This window comes from Zea mays, chromosome 4 (genome assembly GCF_902167145.1).
Source record: "Zea mays cultivar B73 chromosome 4, Zm-B73-REFERENCE-NAM-5.0, whole genome shotgun sequence".
Taxonomy (NCBI): Eukaryota; Viridiplantae; Streptophyta; class Magnoliopsida; order Poales; family Poaceae; genus Zea; species Zea mays.
The window spans coordinates 178,301,185-178,316,657 of NC_050099.1; the positions used below are offsets into that span (position 1 = coordinate 178,301,185).

At 44.1% G+C, this 15,473-nt stretch overlaps 3 protein-coding genes, 1 long non-coding RNA gene and 1 pseudogene across 15 annotated transcripts; 2 read left to right on the plus strand and 3 right to left on the minus strand.

Annotated features, from left to right (window-relative positions):
• Nucleotides 1–24: 24 nt before the first annotated feature.
• LOC103654160 (uncharacterized) lies at nucleotides 25–558 on the minus strand. The gene is made up of 2 exons (XR_565938.4): nucleotides 362–558; nucleotides 25–268 (listed from the first exon to the last, which is right to left on the minus strand). It is a non-coding gene; the product is annotated as an uncharacterized lncRNA (long non-coding RNA).
• A 105-nt stretch (nucleotides 559–663) lies between these two features.
• LOC100284182 (40S ribosomal protein S30-like) lies at nucleotides 664–1,187 on the plus strand. Its single transcript, NM_001157078.2, has 2 exons — nucleotides 664–761; nucleotides 863–1,187. The coding sequence occupies exons 1-2, from the start codon at nucleotides 758–760 to the stop codon at nucleotides 1,045–1,047; spliced, it is 189 nt and encodes a 62-aa protein (NP_001150550.1). The 5' UTR covers nucleotides 664–757; the 3' UTR covers nucleotides 1,048–1,187.
• Nucleotides 958–2,510, minus strand: LOC103654159 (uncharacterized). The gene has a single exon (NM_001301463.1). It carries the CDS (start codon nucleotides 2,274–2,276, stop codon nucleotides 1,779–1,781), a length of 498 nt encoding a protein of 165 aa, NP_001288392.1. The 5' UTR covers nucleotides 2,277–2,510; the 3' UTR covers nucleotides 958–1,778.
• Nucleotides 2,511–6,413: 3,903 nt separating this feature from the next.
• On the minus strand, nucleotides 6,414–13,404 carry LOC103654158 (peptide chain release factor PrfB1, chloroplastic). Of its 12 annotated transcripts, none has more exons than XM_023302379.1 (13): nucleotides 13,297–13,404; nucleotides 12,882–13,210; nucleotides 12,414–12,609; nucleotides 11,605–11,697; nucleotides 11,223–11,270; nucleotides 10,418–10,515; nucleotides 10,147–10,324; nucleotides 9,565–9,596; nucleotides 8,657–8,737; nucleotides 8,416–8,563; nucleotides 7,526–7,741; nucleotides 7,224–7,410; nucleotides 6,414–6,839 (listed from the first exon to the last, which is right to left on the minus strand). In XM_023302379.1, exons 7-13 carry the CDS (start codon nucleotides 10,171–10,173, stop codon nucleotides 6,547–6,549), a joined length of 984 nt encoding a protein of 327 aa, XP_023158147.1. In that variant the 5' UTR covers nucleotides 10,174–10,324; nucleotides 10,418–10,515; nucleotides 11,223–11,270; nucleotides 11,605–11,697; nucleotides 12,414–12,609; nucleotides 12,882–13,210; nucleotides 13,297–13,404; the 3' UTR covers nucleotides 6,414–6,546. The 12 variants fall into 12 exon arrangements, with proteins under 12 accessions (XP_023158147.1, XP_023158146.1, XP_035823338.1 ...); XM_023302378.1 differs by having other exon boundaries at nucleotides 12,414–12,636; XM_035967445.1 differs by adding an exon at nucleotides 8,909–9,023 and having other exon boundaries at nucleotides 12,414–13,210.
• Nucleotides 13,284–13,854, plus strand: LOC109946068 (zinc finger protein 4-like; annotated as a pseudogene).
• The last annotated feature ends 1,619 nt before the right edge of the window (nucleotides 13,855–15,473 follow it).

Below are 15,473 nucleotides of genomic sequence, written 5' to 3' on the forward strand. Positions count from 1 at the left end.
GTAATCACAGCACACAAAGTCATCTAAGGTAAACATATCTTCAAACATAGATGCCAACCCATTGCAATTAGAGGAAGAGTTCCCACAGAATGTATTTTTGCCCCCGTCAAAAGTAAAATACTTTCTGGTGTTCTAGCCAACGCGATATGCCATGATTTATGAAGCCGGGCTTGCAGAAGAGAGTAAGCTGACGTATGTCGAGGAGCAGCTTGGGGACGCCATCGTTGGGGAGAGCGAGCAGCTCCAGCGCCCTCTCGGAAATCCTAGACTGAAAGAAGGTACGTCACTTCGCATCAGTACCGCGAAATTGGCAAAGCTCAAATCAAACTGTATTTCGATGATACGGCAGGAAGTGGTGTACTTGCGGGCCTCCGACTCGTCGTAGAACACATCCGGCGGCGCCTGGAACTCAGGCCGAGGCATCTTCACTCTCCTCCGAGTTGCCGCTCTCCTCGGTTTCTCGCCTCGCAGGCACAAACGTTGCTGGTGCCGCTGGCTAACGAATCGAAGCCAGTATGGGCCGAGTTCCGTTTTCTCAGAAGACTTCTGAGCTCAATTGCCAGTTAGCGAGCCCCGCGGGACATTTACATGGGCCACATAACAGCCGGCCCAGTAAAGCGTGGCGTTTATAAATCTTCTCAACCGTCTAGGGCATCGTTTGCAGCAGCAGCAGCAGCCGCCGACGCCGACGTAAAAGCCCGAGTCGCTCGTCTCTTCCCAGATCCTCCGAGCACAACAGCTCTCCGTCGCCGTCGCCATGGGTAACGATCTCCTTGTCCTTCTTTCTATCTCTTCTTGCGTGCAGGTGCAGCCCGCCAATAGCTGCCGTACGCTTAGACTGGTTTATCTGTTTGTGGCGCAGGTAAGGTTCACGGATCGCTTGCCCGCGCGGGGAAGGTGCGTGGGCAGACGCCCAAGGTGGCGAAGCAGGACAAGAAGAAGAAGCCCCGCGGCCGCGCGTACAAGCGCATGCAGTACAACCGCCGCTTCGTCACCGCCGTCGTCGGATTCGGCAAGAAACGCGGCCCCAACTCCTCGGAGAAGTAGATATAGCCATGTCTTTGTGTTTTGGTCCCCCACTAGTTTCCTTGTACTGATGGCAAGTTGCTGAAGACTTATATGCTATTATTATCTGTATCGATGTGTTACTGCAACACTATGAAATATGGTATGCATCGTTGAGCTAATCACGTTGCCTGTGGAGGCGATCTTTTTAGTTGTCTCGAATGTTGTTCGTCTTGTTTTGAAATTGGTGACACAGGAGTCTCGGTCTATTCTGTTTCAGTTTGTCCTGCTGATAGTGGAGTGCAATTGTGAATTGTGATAAGTAGGCTGAGCAAATTGTACTGCTTGTGTAGTTTGTTTTGTTTGATTTGTGTGGGCACACTTGAAATTGGCGTGAGTCTAGTAACATAAGTTGTGCCATTTTGCTCAGAAGCCTTACATATGAGTTCTTTCTGGTTCATAATTTGCTTGTTTAGAAGCAGAGTTCTAGAACGTGAACTGTCTGTCTGAAGCAGAGCTCTAGAACCTGAACTGTCCGTCTGATTGGTTGCTGCTTACTTTGTGCTGCACTGAAATTGGTAGTGGTGTCTGTCTAATTCATCTATGGCAATCCTGTTTTATTATTATATGCCTCGTTTGGTTGATCAAGTGAAGTTTAAAATAGTGGTTGATCAAGTGAAGTCTTTTGCACGGCAGATAGATACTGTTCACCGAGTGAAGTTTAAAGTGGTTGATGAGATATGAGATATAATGGATAAGCCACTGTAGACAGCTTAACACGAGAAACTAAAAATAGCTTTGGAAAACCGGGAAAAACTGTACCAAACATGATCTTTAAGAATCGAATTACCAAAAATGACTTTGTGTCCATATGTTAAGGTTAAGGGTCCACATCGCTTAAAAATGTCACTCCTATGGAAGAGTAACATCGACGTCCGTCTCCTTTCAGCAGCCTTCGGACCATCGCTCTCTCCAATCGGGCGAGGGTTGGGGTTGGGGTACGCGCCACTGAGGTAAAGGTTGTATTTGCTTGTCGGGGATTGTGGCATTGGAGGACGAGGAGGATGATCGGAGAACGGAAGGTGGCGGAGGAGTAGCTCGATTCTATCACCGTAAAGGTCGAGAGGCGGTGGAATAAGAGAGGAGCCGCTGTCGCACCAGCGGAGGACGAGCAGTGCATGGCGGAGTAGGAGAGGACTCGTTGCCGCACCGCCGCCACTGCAGGGGGGACGACAGACACTGAACGAGGAGAGGGGCCACATCCGCACCATCGCTCCAGCGAGACGACGGGAGGCGGCCGAGGAGAAGGTCCGCCGCAGCCGCACAACGGTGCAGGCGAAGACGGGGGATGGACTTCATCTGCTGCGCACCGCTGCTGTTGGGGCACGACAGGTGGTGGAGGAGGAGGTCCATCGCAGCCGCGCTGACGTTGCAGCGGAGGACGAAGAGGGCATAGGGGAGGTGGAAGGGATCACATCGGAGAGAACTGGTGATGGAGCCTCGCGAGTGAGGGAGACAATGGTTGGAGTCCTAGAAGGAGAGAGCTTGCGAAGCTACAGGGTAGATGAATCCGATTCTATTTTGGGCGCTGCTATAGGTAGTGAGCCGAAGAGGTGAACAGAATCAATGGCAATCACAAAGGCGAGGGTGTTCGCTTTGATTAAATCCAGTTGACTGATGTAGCTCTAATTTATACTGTAAAATTAATAAAAGCCGGTACAAATTAAAAACAAGTGAACATGCTAATATATTCATTAACATGAGATGGTCTAAAGGTTGTGATCATATAAAACACTATTTTATATTGTAAACAACACTATTTATAAATTAGAGTTTTAAATACATGAAGATGGTGGGTACAGCTAAATTTTTTGCTGGTACATACGTTTGGCGCGACTTGTTCCGTAACAACACAAACAGATCGTAAGAACACACGACACCGGTACTACTAGCAGTGTCGCTTTTTGCAGGTGGAGGTGTGACTGAATGACACTGCCCAGCGGCAGCAGGTGGCCTGCTGACTTGATGTGCCAAAAGAAGCTGGTCAGACAAGAGGAGGTGAAGCCAAGGGTTTTACCACCGAGAGAGTACTCAATTACTTCGTCCGTGAGTAGGGTTAGACATTCGATATATTTCATTAATTCGGTTTAGTATATTCGGTTTTAAAATGCTCACCCCTATTCATGAGATAGATTCGGATCACATTGGCATCGAAAATAACATGAAAACTACACTATTAGTTACTATATTGTAATTTTAATTTATATACAAATACATATGTTATCGAACACTAATATAAAATAGATAGGTAGGTGCCCGTGCGATGCCACGGAACATAAATTGCGAACCTCCAATGGACTTCATTTGAGACAAGTGATGCCCAAAAAAATGGGGGTAAATTGACACAGCTATCACTTGCATTACTTGCCCTATGCGCGGAAGAATCTGACACAGCTATCACCCATGAAGATTTTCGGTTAACTTGTGGAACCGGACTTCATTTGAGACAAGACAACAATACCAGTGTTGAGCTTGCCACTCGGCCATGGCACACGCGAGAACACGGGATGATCAAGTAAGAACTGAACAGAATGCACTAATACAAAAGGCTGGCTTGCGTTCGCTTCCTTGCTCCACAGGAAGCATAGCTGATATACAAATCGAGAAGCAATTTATGTTCTGTGGCATCGCACGGGCACCTACTTAGTCAACACTTAAGTTCACTGTTTTTTTAAAAATAATAAAGTTCACCAATCAGATTGGTGGGATTTAGAATTGCGGGATTGAATACAGACATTAAGTTCTTTCAGCGCAGCAGGAACTCCCTGAATCCAAGCATGTATACCAATTCTTGGCCCTCCGCACAAGAATTTGCAAGAGGTCCCCAAGAGGTTAGGTTTTATATATCACAAGAGGTGCAAGTTAGATCTAGGGCACATCAAGAGGTGCAGGTTAGATTCCAATACCTTCTAAAAATGCATCTGAAGATAAAATGCATCTGAAGATAAAACAAACCACAATGTATTGCATAATCCACTTGTATTGTGTGGTGATGAAACTAAATGTAAAAATATACTAAACAAAAAGGTGACAAGGTATGTACCTTTTCATCAATTGTTTTGTGTCCTTACAAAGATTTGGGAGTAGAGAACAGACGAAGTGCATCATTAAGTGTCTGAACATCATTTAGGAATTATATCATGATGGAGCAGTAGGCAGGGTTGAACAGTAGCTGATGCTTTGTTACCTGCTAGATATATATTCATCAGTATGCAACACTGGAAAGTGGAAAGACAGGATAAACAACACAAGTGGGCAGACTCAAGCATAAGTTTCACTCTATCCCTATGGTGAGTATGATCAGGGCATTTCATTGAGCATAAAAAGTAGCTTCGATGTGAACGTTTATAGCATAAATCTGAAAGCCTTTTTGTCAAGCTTCTTTTTCAAACTCAATATATATTGGTCTGGCCATAAGCAGATAATAACAATAAGCAGATAATATCATGTTCATTTACATAGAGAAGCTGCAAAATGTAACTTGCACGCCTTGCCATTTTACGACCGGATCATTTTACTGGATAATCAGACAAACGTTTCATAATTAACATATGAACAAAATTACAAAAAATGATATGGCTGAAACGAAACCTCTCAGTCAAGATTTAACAATTAATAAGGGTTTGTAATTTCAGGCTTTTAATCTGTTTAGTGATATAATGATATCTAGTAAGTGTGTGTACCTTGGAAAATCCTGGTCCAACAATAGGATCCTTGTACCAATAGAACATTCCTCCTTGAATATCCAGGCATAAATTGAGAGAAACAAAAATATATGCACATGGTCTACAGACCTCAGGGCACTTCAGTGTTCTTCCCATGGATTGTATTGCTTTATAGAACTTCTTGTGAACCTGAATTCGGATCAACCTTATGTTGCTTTACTGGATGAATTGAACAATTCAAAAATAGAAATGTTGTAACGCTTTCCATATATCTATTGTTTTAAGTAAAGATTTAGAAACTACTGGATTTTTTTAAAAAATATATATATATATATATTAAAGACATGAAAGGATGAGAAGAAGTTTGAGCTTGACATCACATATTCAACGTTCTCCCAACACACATACAACACAGGCTCTGCTTCAGTAGAAATAGAGTTCAGTAGTCGTTTAAGCAAACTGACTAACCAACACAGGATCTGCTTCAGTAGAAAAGCAAAGAGCACACGACCCAAACAAATGGTACCATCGAAGCGATGATACAAAACAATGAGCAGCAGCGAGCCTCAACCTGACAATAGCTTCTTGTCAGGGGATTGAAGCGCGACGAAGCCGAGCTTGGGCTTGGAGTACTTCCTGTACACCGCCTTCTGCTTGCTTTCCAGAGCCAGGGTATGGAAGCTGATAAGCCGCCTAGCGCATTCCCTGCGGTTACGGTTAAAAGCATCATCCTCAGCAACCAACAAGTTACTCCTAGCCAAAGAATTGAAAAGTAATCTACATTGTTTTCAGCACACAGGATTGTTGTGAAATACCTGCAGAGATCGTCAAGCAGCTCTTACGGCGGCAGCTGCCCCCTCGATGAAGACCGGTTCAGTCCCCCGCCACCCGCCATCGTCATCCACCGGCCAGCGTGCCTTCTAAGCGCCTGTTTGTTTGAGATAAGAGTTTGGTTGTGAGCAGTTAGTTCGGAGAAGTTCGTAGGCAGTCGCGGACGATGATGGAGAGGTTGAGCGCCTTAACGACGCGGTCGGAGAAGTCGGGGACGAGGCAGACGAGCGGGGGCCGCGCGAGGGGCGAGTCCCGACTCCCGAGATCCGAAGAGCAAGCATGAGGGAGAGGGGAGGGTGCCGGGATGGAGATCGCGGGGGTGCGGCTGAGGTCGACGCCACGACAACGGCGAGGGTGCAGGGAGGTAATCACGATCTGCGGGGGCCGGCTGCGGCTCGTGCGGAGGAGGGGGGGGGGCAGGAGGCGGCGGGACGATGGGGTGCTCGCACGGTTGGACGATGGGGGCGGGGCGATGCGTGGGGGTGAGAGTGCGCGCATCGGACGCATCAGACGGCTGAGAGACTCTAAAGTGTATTGGACGGTTGAGATCGTCAGAAGGCAGAACAAGCAGAGGCAGCCTACCCCTTAGAGCCTTAATAGGTAGTATAGATTTTAGCTAGGCGTAAGGTGCACGTGGGAATGAGAATGAGATTTACGGGGAGGGGGTAATGAGAATGGCAGAACATGGAATGGCAGCCGGGAATGAGAATTGGCAGAACACGGAATGGCAGCAAGGAATGGGAATGGGCTTTGCGGGGAGGGGGGAATGAGAAAGACAGTGCGGGGAGGGGGAATGAGAATGACAGAACACAGAATGGCAACCCATGTTTGCCATGTTTCCACTTCGATTCCTAGATCAATAAATACAATGCTAGATTGCTAGTGCTATGAAATTATACTAAATCAAGAGAGAGATGAAAACCTCATACTACAACATAATACAATGGATGTAGGTATCACTCATCGCTATGCTCCTCAACAAAAATCAGCTGGTAGCTGCCGCAGTTAGCTTGTACTTAAGGTATGCTCTGATAAAGGGATCTAGCTCTCCATCCATTACGCCAGTGATGTCCGACGTCTCACACCCTGTCCTGACATCCTTGACGAGCTTGTAGGGGTGGAAGACGTAGTTGCGTATCTGCTGCCCCCACTCTGCCTTCACAATGTCTCCACGGATCTGCTTGATTTCTGATGCACGCTGCTCCAGGGCGATCACCAGCAGCTTCGCTTTGAGCCGGCTGAGGGCCTTTATTTTGTTGGCCAGCTGGCTCCTCTCCTCTGCAAAGTTGGACATTAAAAACAAATGCCAGATTTATCTCGTATTACCTGCAGTTACTTTGACTTCTTGATTTCAATTTTCAAAGATATTTCAGACATCCTGGCTACACAAAGTTGTAAATAGCTTTTCTGCAAGAGTGGCAATCCAGCATTGGTAAAAGCTAAGATTTTACCTATCAACTATGGTCACGATTCAGGGGTAGGAAGTTCTGGTACTTTCAGGAGGGCATCAATTAGTTTTTCACATCTTTTGCTTACCACCAATTCATTTACTACTTTTTTTTGCTTTTTTTGTAATCGATTGCCTAAGATCCAATGTACATAGAGAAGACTGAGTATGTGTTGTTCACCACAATGCAAATGCAAACTGGTGTGAAATTATACCTGAGCAGCGAACTGCAATTCCAGTTGGAATATGAACCATGCGAACAGCCGTTTCCACCTTGTTCACGTTCTGGCCTCCTTTACCTCCAGCTCTTGTGAAGCTTATCTCCAGGTCCTCTTCAGGTATGTCCACAGCCATGGATTCCTCTGGTAGAAGAGGCATAACCTCAACACCAGCAAAGCTTGTCTGCATAAAGTAGCACATATAGCAGAAAACTGAAAATTAGAAAGGTACAATATCTTTAACTTAGACAAAATGTTGATAAATTTACAGAATTAGAACAGTGCAATGCAAATATTACCTGCCGAAGCCCTTTAGCATTAAATGGTGATTGACGAACAATCCTGTGTGTCCCTTTCTCGCCAGAGAGATAGCCATAAGCATATCTCCCCTCTAGTTCAACAGTTGCTGATTTTATACCGGCCTGTTCACCAGGTGATTTCTCAACTACTCGTGTCTTATAACGCTGCTTCTCTCCCCATCTTACATACATCCTTAGTAACATGTCAGCCCAATCCTGCATAGATCAAACAATTTTTTTAGTAGGATACAAGCACACAGAGTAAGCAAACAAATGCTTTTAAATGAAAATTTTGGTCATCGACATTCTTTCATGAGGTCAGTACATAACTATATTTTTTCACAACCATGCCAGACAGATCCATATAATTAATAGGTGAGTGCCCGTGCGTTGCAACGGAACCGCTACATTGCAGCCATATACGTGTGTTGCTATGGTTTCTATATATCACATATGTCGATCTTGTTTAAATGGGTGTTGTGGAAAACTGGCAATCATTTTTAAGTAGCAATATACTATATGTTACCATGAAGCACTGGTTTCGTACAACAATAACGAAATGTTATTGTTAAGTAGCAATACCCATAAATTAGCACTAAGATGAACGACAATTGCTCAACTCGGTTTTATCCTGTGAAATAGAATACAACAAAATTACCATTCTAAGCAAACAAAGCTTCAGAGTCCACAATAATATCATCAGTTCACTACTACAGGTGCCATAAGGTAGAAAGCAATAAAGGCTAACACAAAGTTTCAAATCACATGCACTGCATGATAAAAATAAGTTACCGCAAAAACAGATGGTACAAGCATTGTGCCATTGTAGACCTTATATTGGGATAAGAACACAGACTCCTATCTCATCTCATAAGTTAAAGGCTTCATACCGCGAGATAGGAGCAGAGCCCACAAGGGACGCCTTTGCCACTATCTCTTCGGTCACCACCCCTCCGCGGTGGGCGTGAAGACGACATTTGGAAAAGAAATTCAAAACCCGCAATCTGCTCCACAACTAAACACCTAAATAGAAGGGATCTTGTAGCTCCACAATCAGCTAATATGTGCAAGCAGGTTCTTTTGGAAAAGAAATTCAAAACCCAAGAATAACATAGGTTGTTTGCTTAGTACCTCCATCCGGTTTTGACTTTTGTCACAACCAACAAAATGAAGACCATCAATTTCAAGCATGGGAACAAAACAGGGATTGACCTATAATAAATAAATAAATAAATAAAGAAAAGAAACAAGTAATAAGTTCCAAGCATATTATTACAATGCACATAAAAAATAATAACTAATAGGATGTTTATAAACAAAGATTGATGACAAACCCCATATCTATGATGATAACGCTCATCTACATGTGGAGAACTTATGTACCTAAAAGTTCCAATCAATAGTCTACCGGCTGCAGCAGCTTCCCGAGCGAGGTCCGCTCCGCCGTGTCAAGACCACAACCATGGATGCACACATTAACTTTCTATGATTCATTCTTCTGCAGACTCGAAACGTTATCAGTTCCAGCAAAACACTGAAAGAAAGATAGATGTAGCTTTGGCCAACGACAACTCTTGAGGCTCTAGGATAAAGTTCAAGCAATCTCATAAGCAGTACTTGAGCAGTATACAACAACACAAATGCCATGCAACGGAGACAAAAATTAGTCTGCATATACATCCTTATGCTAGTGAAAGACTGATTATCACCTCAACATTAGCATAGTTGATGTGAGAAACCAATATTGATCTAAGCAGCAGCAAGCAAGCTAACAAATCTTGATTGTGTTTGATAGAACAAAAACCTTATTACTATTTTTAAATTTGTTTTCATTCAGTAATCACTTAACCAAAGGACGAATAAAGCTTCAGCACAAATTTTCCTCTCTCAATTTTCATTTTTACCAATTTGTAAAAGGTTGCAGGAACCAGCAGTGTAAATTAACAAGCCACTATAAAGGCATACAAAAGAACTAAATATGGTAACAAGTTAAAGTGTGCAATATCGATGGGGAGATAGCTTAATGTTGTGCAGCTTACATCTGAGAACCCGACCACTCTGCAGTTCCAATCTGCAAAAATAGCTTTACATTATACTCTATATTCAGATAGCACATGAAGTAAAAGCACAGGGCCATAAGAAGATGAGAATGTTGGTATTTTCCTATCAGTCAAAGCAAACATCCTATCAAATATTTCCCTACCAAGCAAAGCAAACATCCTATCAAATCTTTCTCTAATAGGCAAATCAAATATCCTACACATTCCTACATTAGGTTTCAATTACAGAAAAATAATTTGGAGCATCAATTGTGTGAAATATAGTTGTGAGCTCGTTTTTCAAATATCATGATTGTCAACTACAACAGAATGGTTTGTCTAGTTCACCTGTTTGTAACTTACATCAAAGTTCTATTTTCTCTACAGTAGAGTTCGACAAAAAGATTAGAAGATCACTATAAGAAAACAGATAACAAGCACATAGAAAAGTTATATGGACTTAACCATAACTGTTTTGTAGTCATGGTTTCCTAATACACCGCATGCATACATATGCCATGACTACACTATTTTTCTAAAACAAAACAATTAACACAGTTTAGCAAATAAAGGAAACTGTACCTTGAAGGTGCTTCGGTTCTTGATCATCGGATCATCACTAACAAAGCTTCGCAATTGACCTACTATTTAAGGATTTATCTTTTGCAGGTCACATATAGATGGAGATTGCCGCACAAGCGGCGTTAAATTATCTATGCACCAGTTAGGAAGTAGCAGTAACAAGCTTATTGACTCCAGTCTAAAATGTAGGGAAAAAGAAACGATTAGCGACTGGTTGAGGGTCAACAACACATCATTGTATCATCATAAATAAAAAAAATGTGGAGCTCACCTGGAGCTTCTTGATAGCTGAGCCATCCTTGTTAAACTATAACTCATTAGCTGCTTTTACTCTTAAGTTCACCTTCCTTTGAAGGCGCACATTCTTCCCTATTGGAGAAGCCATAAGGCCGACCGTAGAAGTGGTGTGTGCGGTTAGACACATAAATTAGTCGATAAAAAACATATATTACCATCGATTTCAATATCTCATAATTGTGGCATTGACTTGACTGCCAAACAATATAGAAACAGATGAATTCAATATAATTGTGGCTTCAAAAAACATCCACTAAAGGTAGCTTTTAAGAGTATGATAAAACCAAATGGTCAAGGCATAATAATAAGTTTATTCAATGGTTATATCTAACAACAATCGAATTCATCTTAAGAGTATGATAAAACCAAATGGTCAAGACATAACAATAATAACTTTTAAGAGTACGCTGCATGTAAAAATCTAGTGATGCAGTGAATATAACTCACTGCAGGCCACATGTCTCACTACAGATGAAGGCAAACAAAAAAGAAAATTACACCAAGAGAATAAATAATCAAGCATACAAAAATAAAAATAAAGAGACATTAGGGTTTAACTCTCTGCATTGTGATTTAAGTCTGTGATACTTTTAAGTGCTGATCTGAATATAATTCTCTGCAATGTGATTTAAGTCTGTTATACTTTTAAGCGCTGATCTGAGTATAACACTAATCAGGAAAAACTTGTTCTAAATATACCACTGGTCTGAGTATACCACTAATCAAGAAAAACTTGTGTGATACTGCTATGAGTTCGAATGAAGAGACGAGAAAATTACCTGGGAGAGCGCCGAGAAGCCATAGATCGAACAGATGCACGTAAACAGCTAGCAAGAAATGGGAAGTAATCAGTAAAAATGCATTTAAGTCATGGAATGAGTCACTTAAAAGATTTAGTGCTACTGCTATGAGTACATCGCAAGAAAAAATTTAGTGCTGATTTGAATATAACTCACTGCAATGTGATTTAAGTCTCAGATTTTTGAACAGGGCTAGAGTAACTATTCTAGTATTAAATATGCTTACTAATTCACAATTGCACGACACAAATATCAGTAGAATATATATAAAAGGTTTACGTTATTGTTTTTCCCCTTTTAAATTCGAGAGCATGTTTAACTCACATGAAAGAATGAAGGTTTATCTGAGTGAAAAAATTACCTAAGAACATAAATATCAGCTGGTTCATCTATATCCAGCCATTCTTCAATATCCAATTCATTGGGTTGACATACGTCTCAATGTTCCATGTTCCTACACAGATCATGTATTATCAAGACTTTGCGGATTAAATGATAGAACATCACTCCAAACTACAAACTACAGAATAATAAGTAGCATGCTTTTACATATTTCAGCTGGCCAACAAGTAGCAGCTGAGTCTGATTGCTGCTACTGGCATGTCACCACCATATCAGGAATTCCGGATTCAGGAGTAAGTGAGTAGCAGGAATGCGAATTCAGTCCAAAGAAATTATGGGAGAAGAAACGATGTTATTAGACCGACTAAATCTGTATGCATGGTGTCTGTACCAGAGCTCTCTAACGTCAACATACTGGGCACGAAGGATCTCTGATTTCTGCCTTCTATGCCTGCATGGTGCAACCTTCATTTGACTCTCTGAGTGGCAAAGTAGACTACATTAGCATACGTACAGGGCGGCACGTAGGCCAATGAACGACGACCACAATCTAAAAGACACTCCATCCCGTGAGGGAGTTATTATACCAGTCAGGGAGGATACCGCATTACCATTGCTATCAAATGATCAACTACCTTTAACTCTACTATAGTCAGGTGCCCGTATATTGTTACTTCACATCATGCTTGTTAAGACGCATAATTGCATCCATGTTTGCTAGTAGAAACTTCTCCATTTTGAAGTATAGTGAATGGTAGTTGCAATTCTTTAGTATTCGTCAAAATAAATATGCCATGAATTTTTAGATCGAGGGGTTTGTAGACTCACTCATCTTGGTCAATACCAGAGCCATTCATTGCTGGTGTGTGTCACTCTTGGATTGCGCCGACCCATAGATGAAGAAATCTGAGAGTGATATTTTCCTGTGGCGGGAGGCGAGGAACCGGCCACCGTTCCGAGAGGAGGTGACCTTGTTGCTGCGGCTGTCATGGCGTGCTGACGATGAGTAGTGGCACAGGTCCGTCTACGAGGTGGAGCACGTCATGTTATCCTGGAAGGAACATGGCGACATTTGGATTGCAACGACGGGTCGCTCACGAATTTGCAAAGCGATAGGATGGCAGGTCGAGCAATAAGTTGAATATAACTCACTGCATTGTGATTTAAGTCTCAGGTTTTTGAACAGGGCTAGAGTAACTATTCTAGTATTAAATATGCTTACTAATTCATAATTGCACGACTTAAGCATGAGTGTGGACGCCTACGTTAGGGTCTTAAGGAGTAGTAAAGACTTACCTCGACAAAGACAAATTATAATTGTGAGCAGTAGCTCCCCGGATGATAGGCGCACAACACCTGCATGAGGTTTCAGGACTGTACCTGATAGAAATGTATAACGCTGCTATCTAGAGCAGGTGCTAACCTGATAGGGAGTGAGCTGGACAGGAAACTGAAGTTTGTTGAAGCCGGTCACTACTGAGTACTGATGACAGGTATATCATCTCGAAGAATAACAAGGACCAACATGTTTGCCACTACTGAAGCTAGCATATCCTCTGGTCCACTTCAAAGTACCGATGGCTCGCCTTTTCTGCTGAATTATTGCTGCCCGAAGACCCCTGCTTCTTTTTATAGCAATAGCAAAGCAGGGGGAGGCATGACAACACAAACTTCAGAAAACCCTATCTAAACAGAGCAATGGAGAGAGTACCTGGGGTGGAAGAGCAGAAGTCAGCAGACCAAGTTAACCAAGCTGGTCTAGCTGATGAGAGTACCACAGTACCGTGGCTGAAGTTGGGTCTTGATGCGCCAAAAAGTGAAGAAGTCAAGCCTCAAGAGGTGAAACCAGTGGGCACTCCACATAGGACTTTCTCCTGCAACTACTGCATGAGAAAGTTTTTCAGTTCGCAGGCTCTCGGTGGGCACCAGAATGCGCACAAGAGGGGAGGTGTGCAGCAAGAAAGACATACAGACTTCAGATGATGATGGGCCTTCCTCCATCCGCTTCCTTTCTCCATCCTTCGAGAGTGAACTCGCACTCCACGATTCTGAAGGGTCATGGTGAAAGAGCTGCGGTTCCCGTAGCAAGATTCGACGGAGGCCGAATGAGTGGCTGGATGCCTTTTGCAGTTGAAGAACCTGGAGGGTTAGTATGGCCAGGAAGCTTCACAGCAAGTTCAGATGAGTCCAAGAAGCAAATGGAGAAAAATCTTGACCTAACCCTACGTTTGTAAATTAAACTGTAATAAGAAGTAGGTCATCATATGTAAGCATTTTATGATTCGACCAGACGAGGGAAGGCCTGCAGGAGAACCACTCGGGGCTCGACCGGCGGTCACTCGCGGTCTCGCGCAGTCGGCCGTAATTTCACAGCAAAAAAACACAACGGAAGCCAACAAATTTCCCTGCCTCCGCAGCATTTGAGATTGAGAAAAGCCCTAGGTGGACATTTTGTCAATCAGACTGAAGAACCCTAATTATGTGGCTGCTCTACTGCGGGGCACGAGGAGCAGAGGGGAACCCAGGGAGGTGGAGGCGCCCGCGGGTGTGTGGATGAGGATCTGTCGTCGCGGTTGGGGAAGGTCCTGCGTTGCGCGAGCGTGGGCGAGGAGCAGAGCGCATCGAGCGGCACCACACCGCACCCAACCTCATCCCTGTCACCGTCGGTTGCGCTAGGAGGAGTGGGAGATGAGGAGGTGAGAGGAGGCGGCAACCATGTCACGGTGGAGGCTGGTCGGGGAGGCGAGGACGCGTGGTTGTGGGCGGCTGGGGAGGTGGAGCAGAGGCGGAGGGAGAGGCGGTGAGGGCGCCGAGCGCAGAGACGCCTACGTTAGGGAAGGAGTTGGAGCGGGAGGGGAGTGGAGGAGGTGGTGGAAGTGGTCGCGACGCGCACGGCCCGCAAGCAGAGGCGACGGACGAACGGTGATGATTTGACGCATATAGATGGACGGTGTAGATTGGCTGAAGGCAGAACAGGGGAGGCAGCCTACCCCTTAGAGCCTTAATAGGTAGTATAGATATCTACTTAATTTTGGAGATAACATATATCTATTAGTTTGTTAACAGTTTTGTATCATAACAGAATTAATATAGTTGATAGAATTTTAAATTCAGCTATATAACACTACGAACAAAGACAAGAAAAAAATAAATTATTTTGATCAATATTCTTATAAATAATATGTAAAATATAAGATAACCTATGATAATATATATTAATTACTGAACTCAAATATATCCTAGAGGCGTATAAATGAAAATAAGATACTAAGTAAAGTTATTAGCCATATTAAAATTGTCGGCGTTTCGACCCCGGGGATCTATGGACCGACGAGTAAATTGTCGTCGCGTGCCCCAACCCAGATGGATCGGCGCGAGACGGAGCGCGAAGGGGGAAAAACCGGAGGGAGACAGGCGTAAAAGGGGAAACCCGTGGCCTTCGTGTTTGTCCCGCGCCCAGGTCGGGTGCGCTTGCAGTAGGGGGTTACAAGCGTCCGCGTGGGAGGGAGCGAGAGGCCTGCACGCGCCGTCCCGTCCTCCCCGTGCGGCCAACCTTCTGTAAGAGGGCCCTGGACCTTCCTTTTATAGGCGTAAGGAGAGGGTCCAGTTGTACAATGGGAGATGTAGCAGTGTGCTAACGTGTCTAGCAGAGAGGAGCTAGTGCCCTAAGTACATGCCGTCGTGGCAGCCGGAGAGGTTTTGGCACCCTGTTCATGAGATGTCGTGGCCGTCGGAGGAGCGTTGGAGCCTGGCGGAAGGACAGCTGTCGGGGCTGTCGAGTCCTTGCTGACGTCTCCTTGCTTCCGTAAGGGGGCTGAGAGCCGCCGTCGTCATGAAGCACGAGGGGCTCCATCATTATTTGCTTTGCCGGGGCGAGCCAGATGGGAC

What these genes read in the sequence shown, in the direction of transcription:
- LOC103654159 (NM_001301463.1), bottom strand. Translation starts at nt 2,276, where the DNA reads ATGGTGCGGATGTGGCCCCTCTCCTCGTTCAGTGTCTGTCGTCCCCCC.
- LOC103654158 (XM_023302379.1), bottom strand. Translation starts at nt 10,173, where the DNA reads ATGATCAAGAACCGAAGCACCTTCAAG. An exon ending in AGAACCGAAGCACCTTCAAG is followed by an intron (nt 9,597 to 10,146) that starts GTACAGTTTCCT and finishes CTATTTTTGCAG; the next exon opens with ATTGGAACTGCAGAGTGGTC. An exon ending in GAGTGGTCGGGTTCTCAGAT is followed by an intron (nt 8,738 to 9,564) that starts GTAAGCTGCACA and finishes TATTTATTATAG; the next exon opens with GTCAATCCCTGTTTTGTTCC.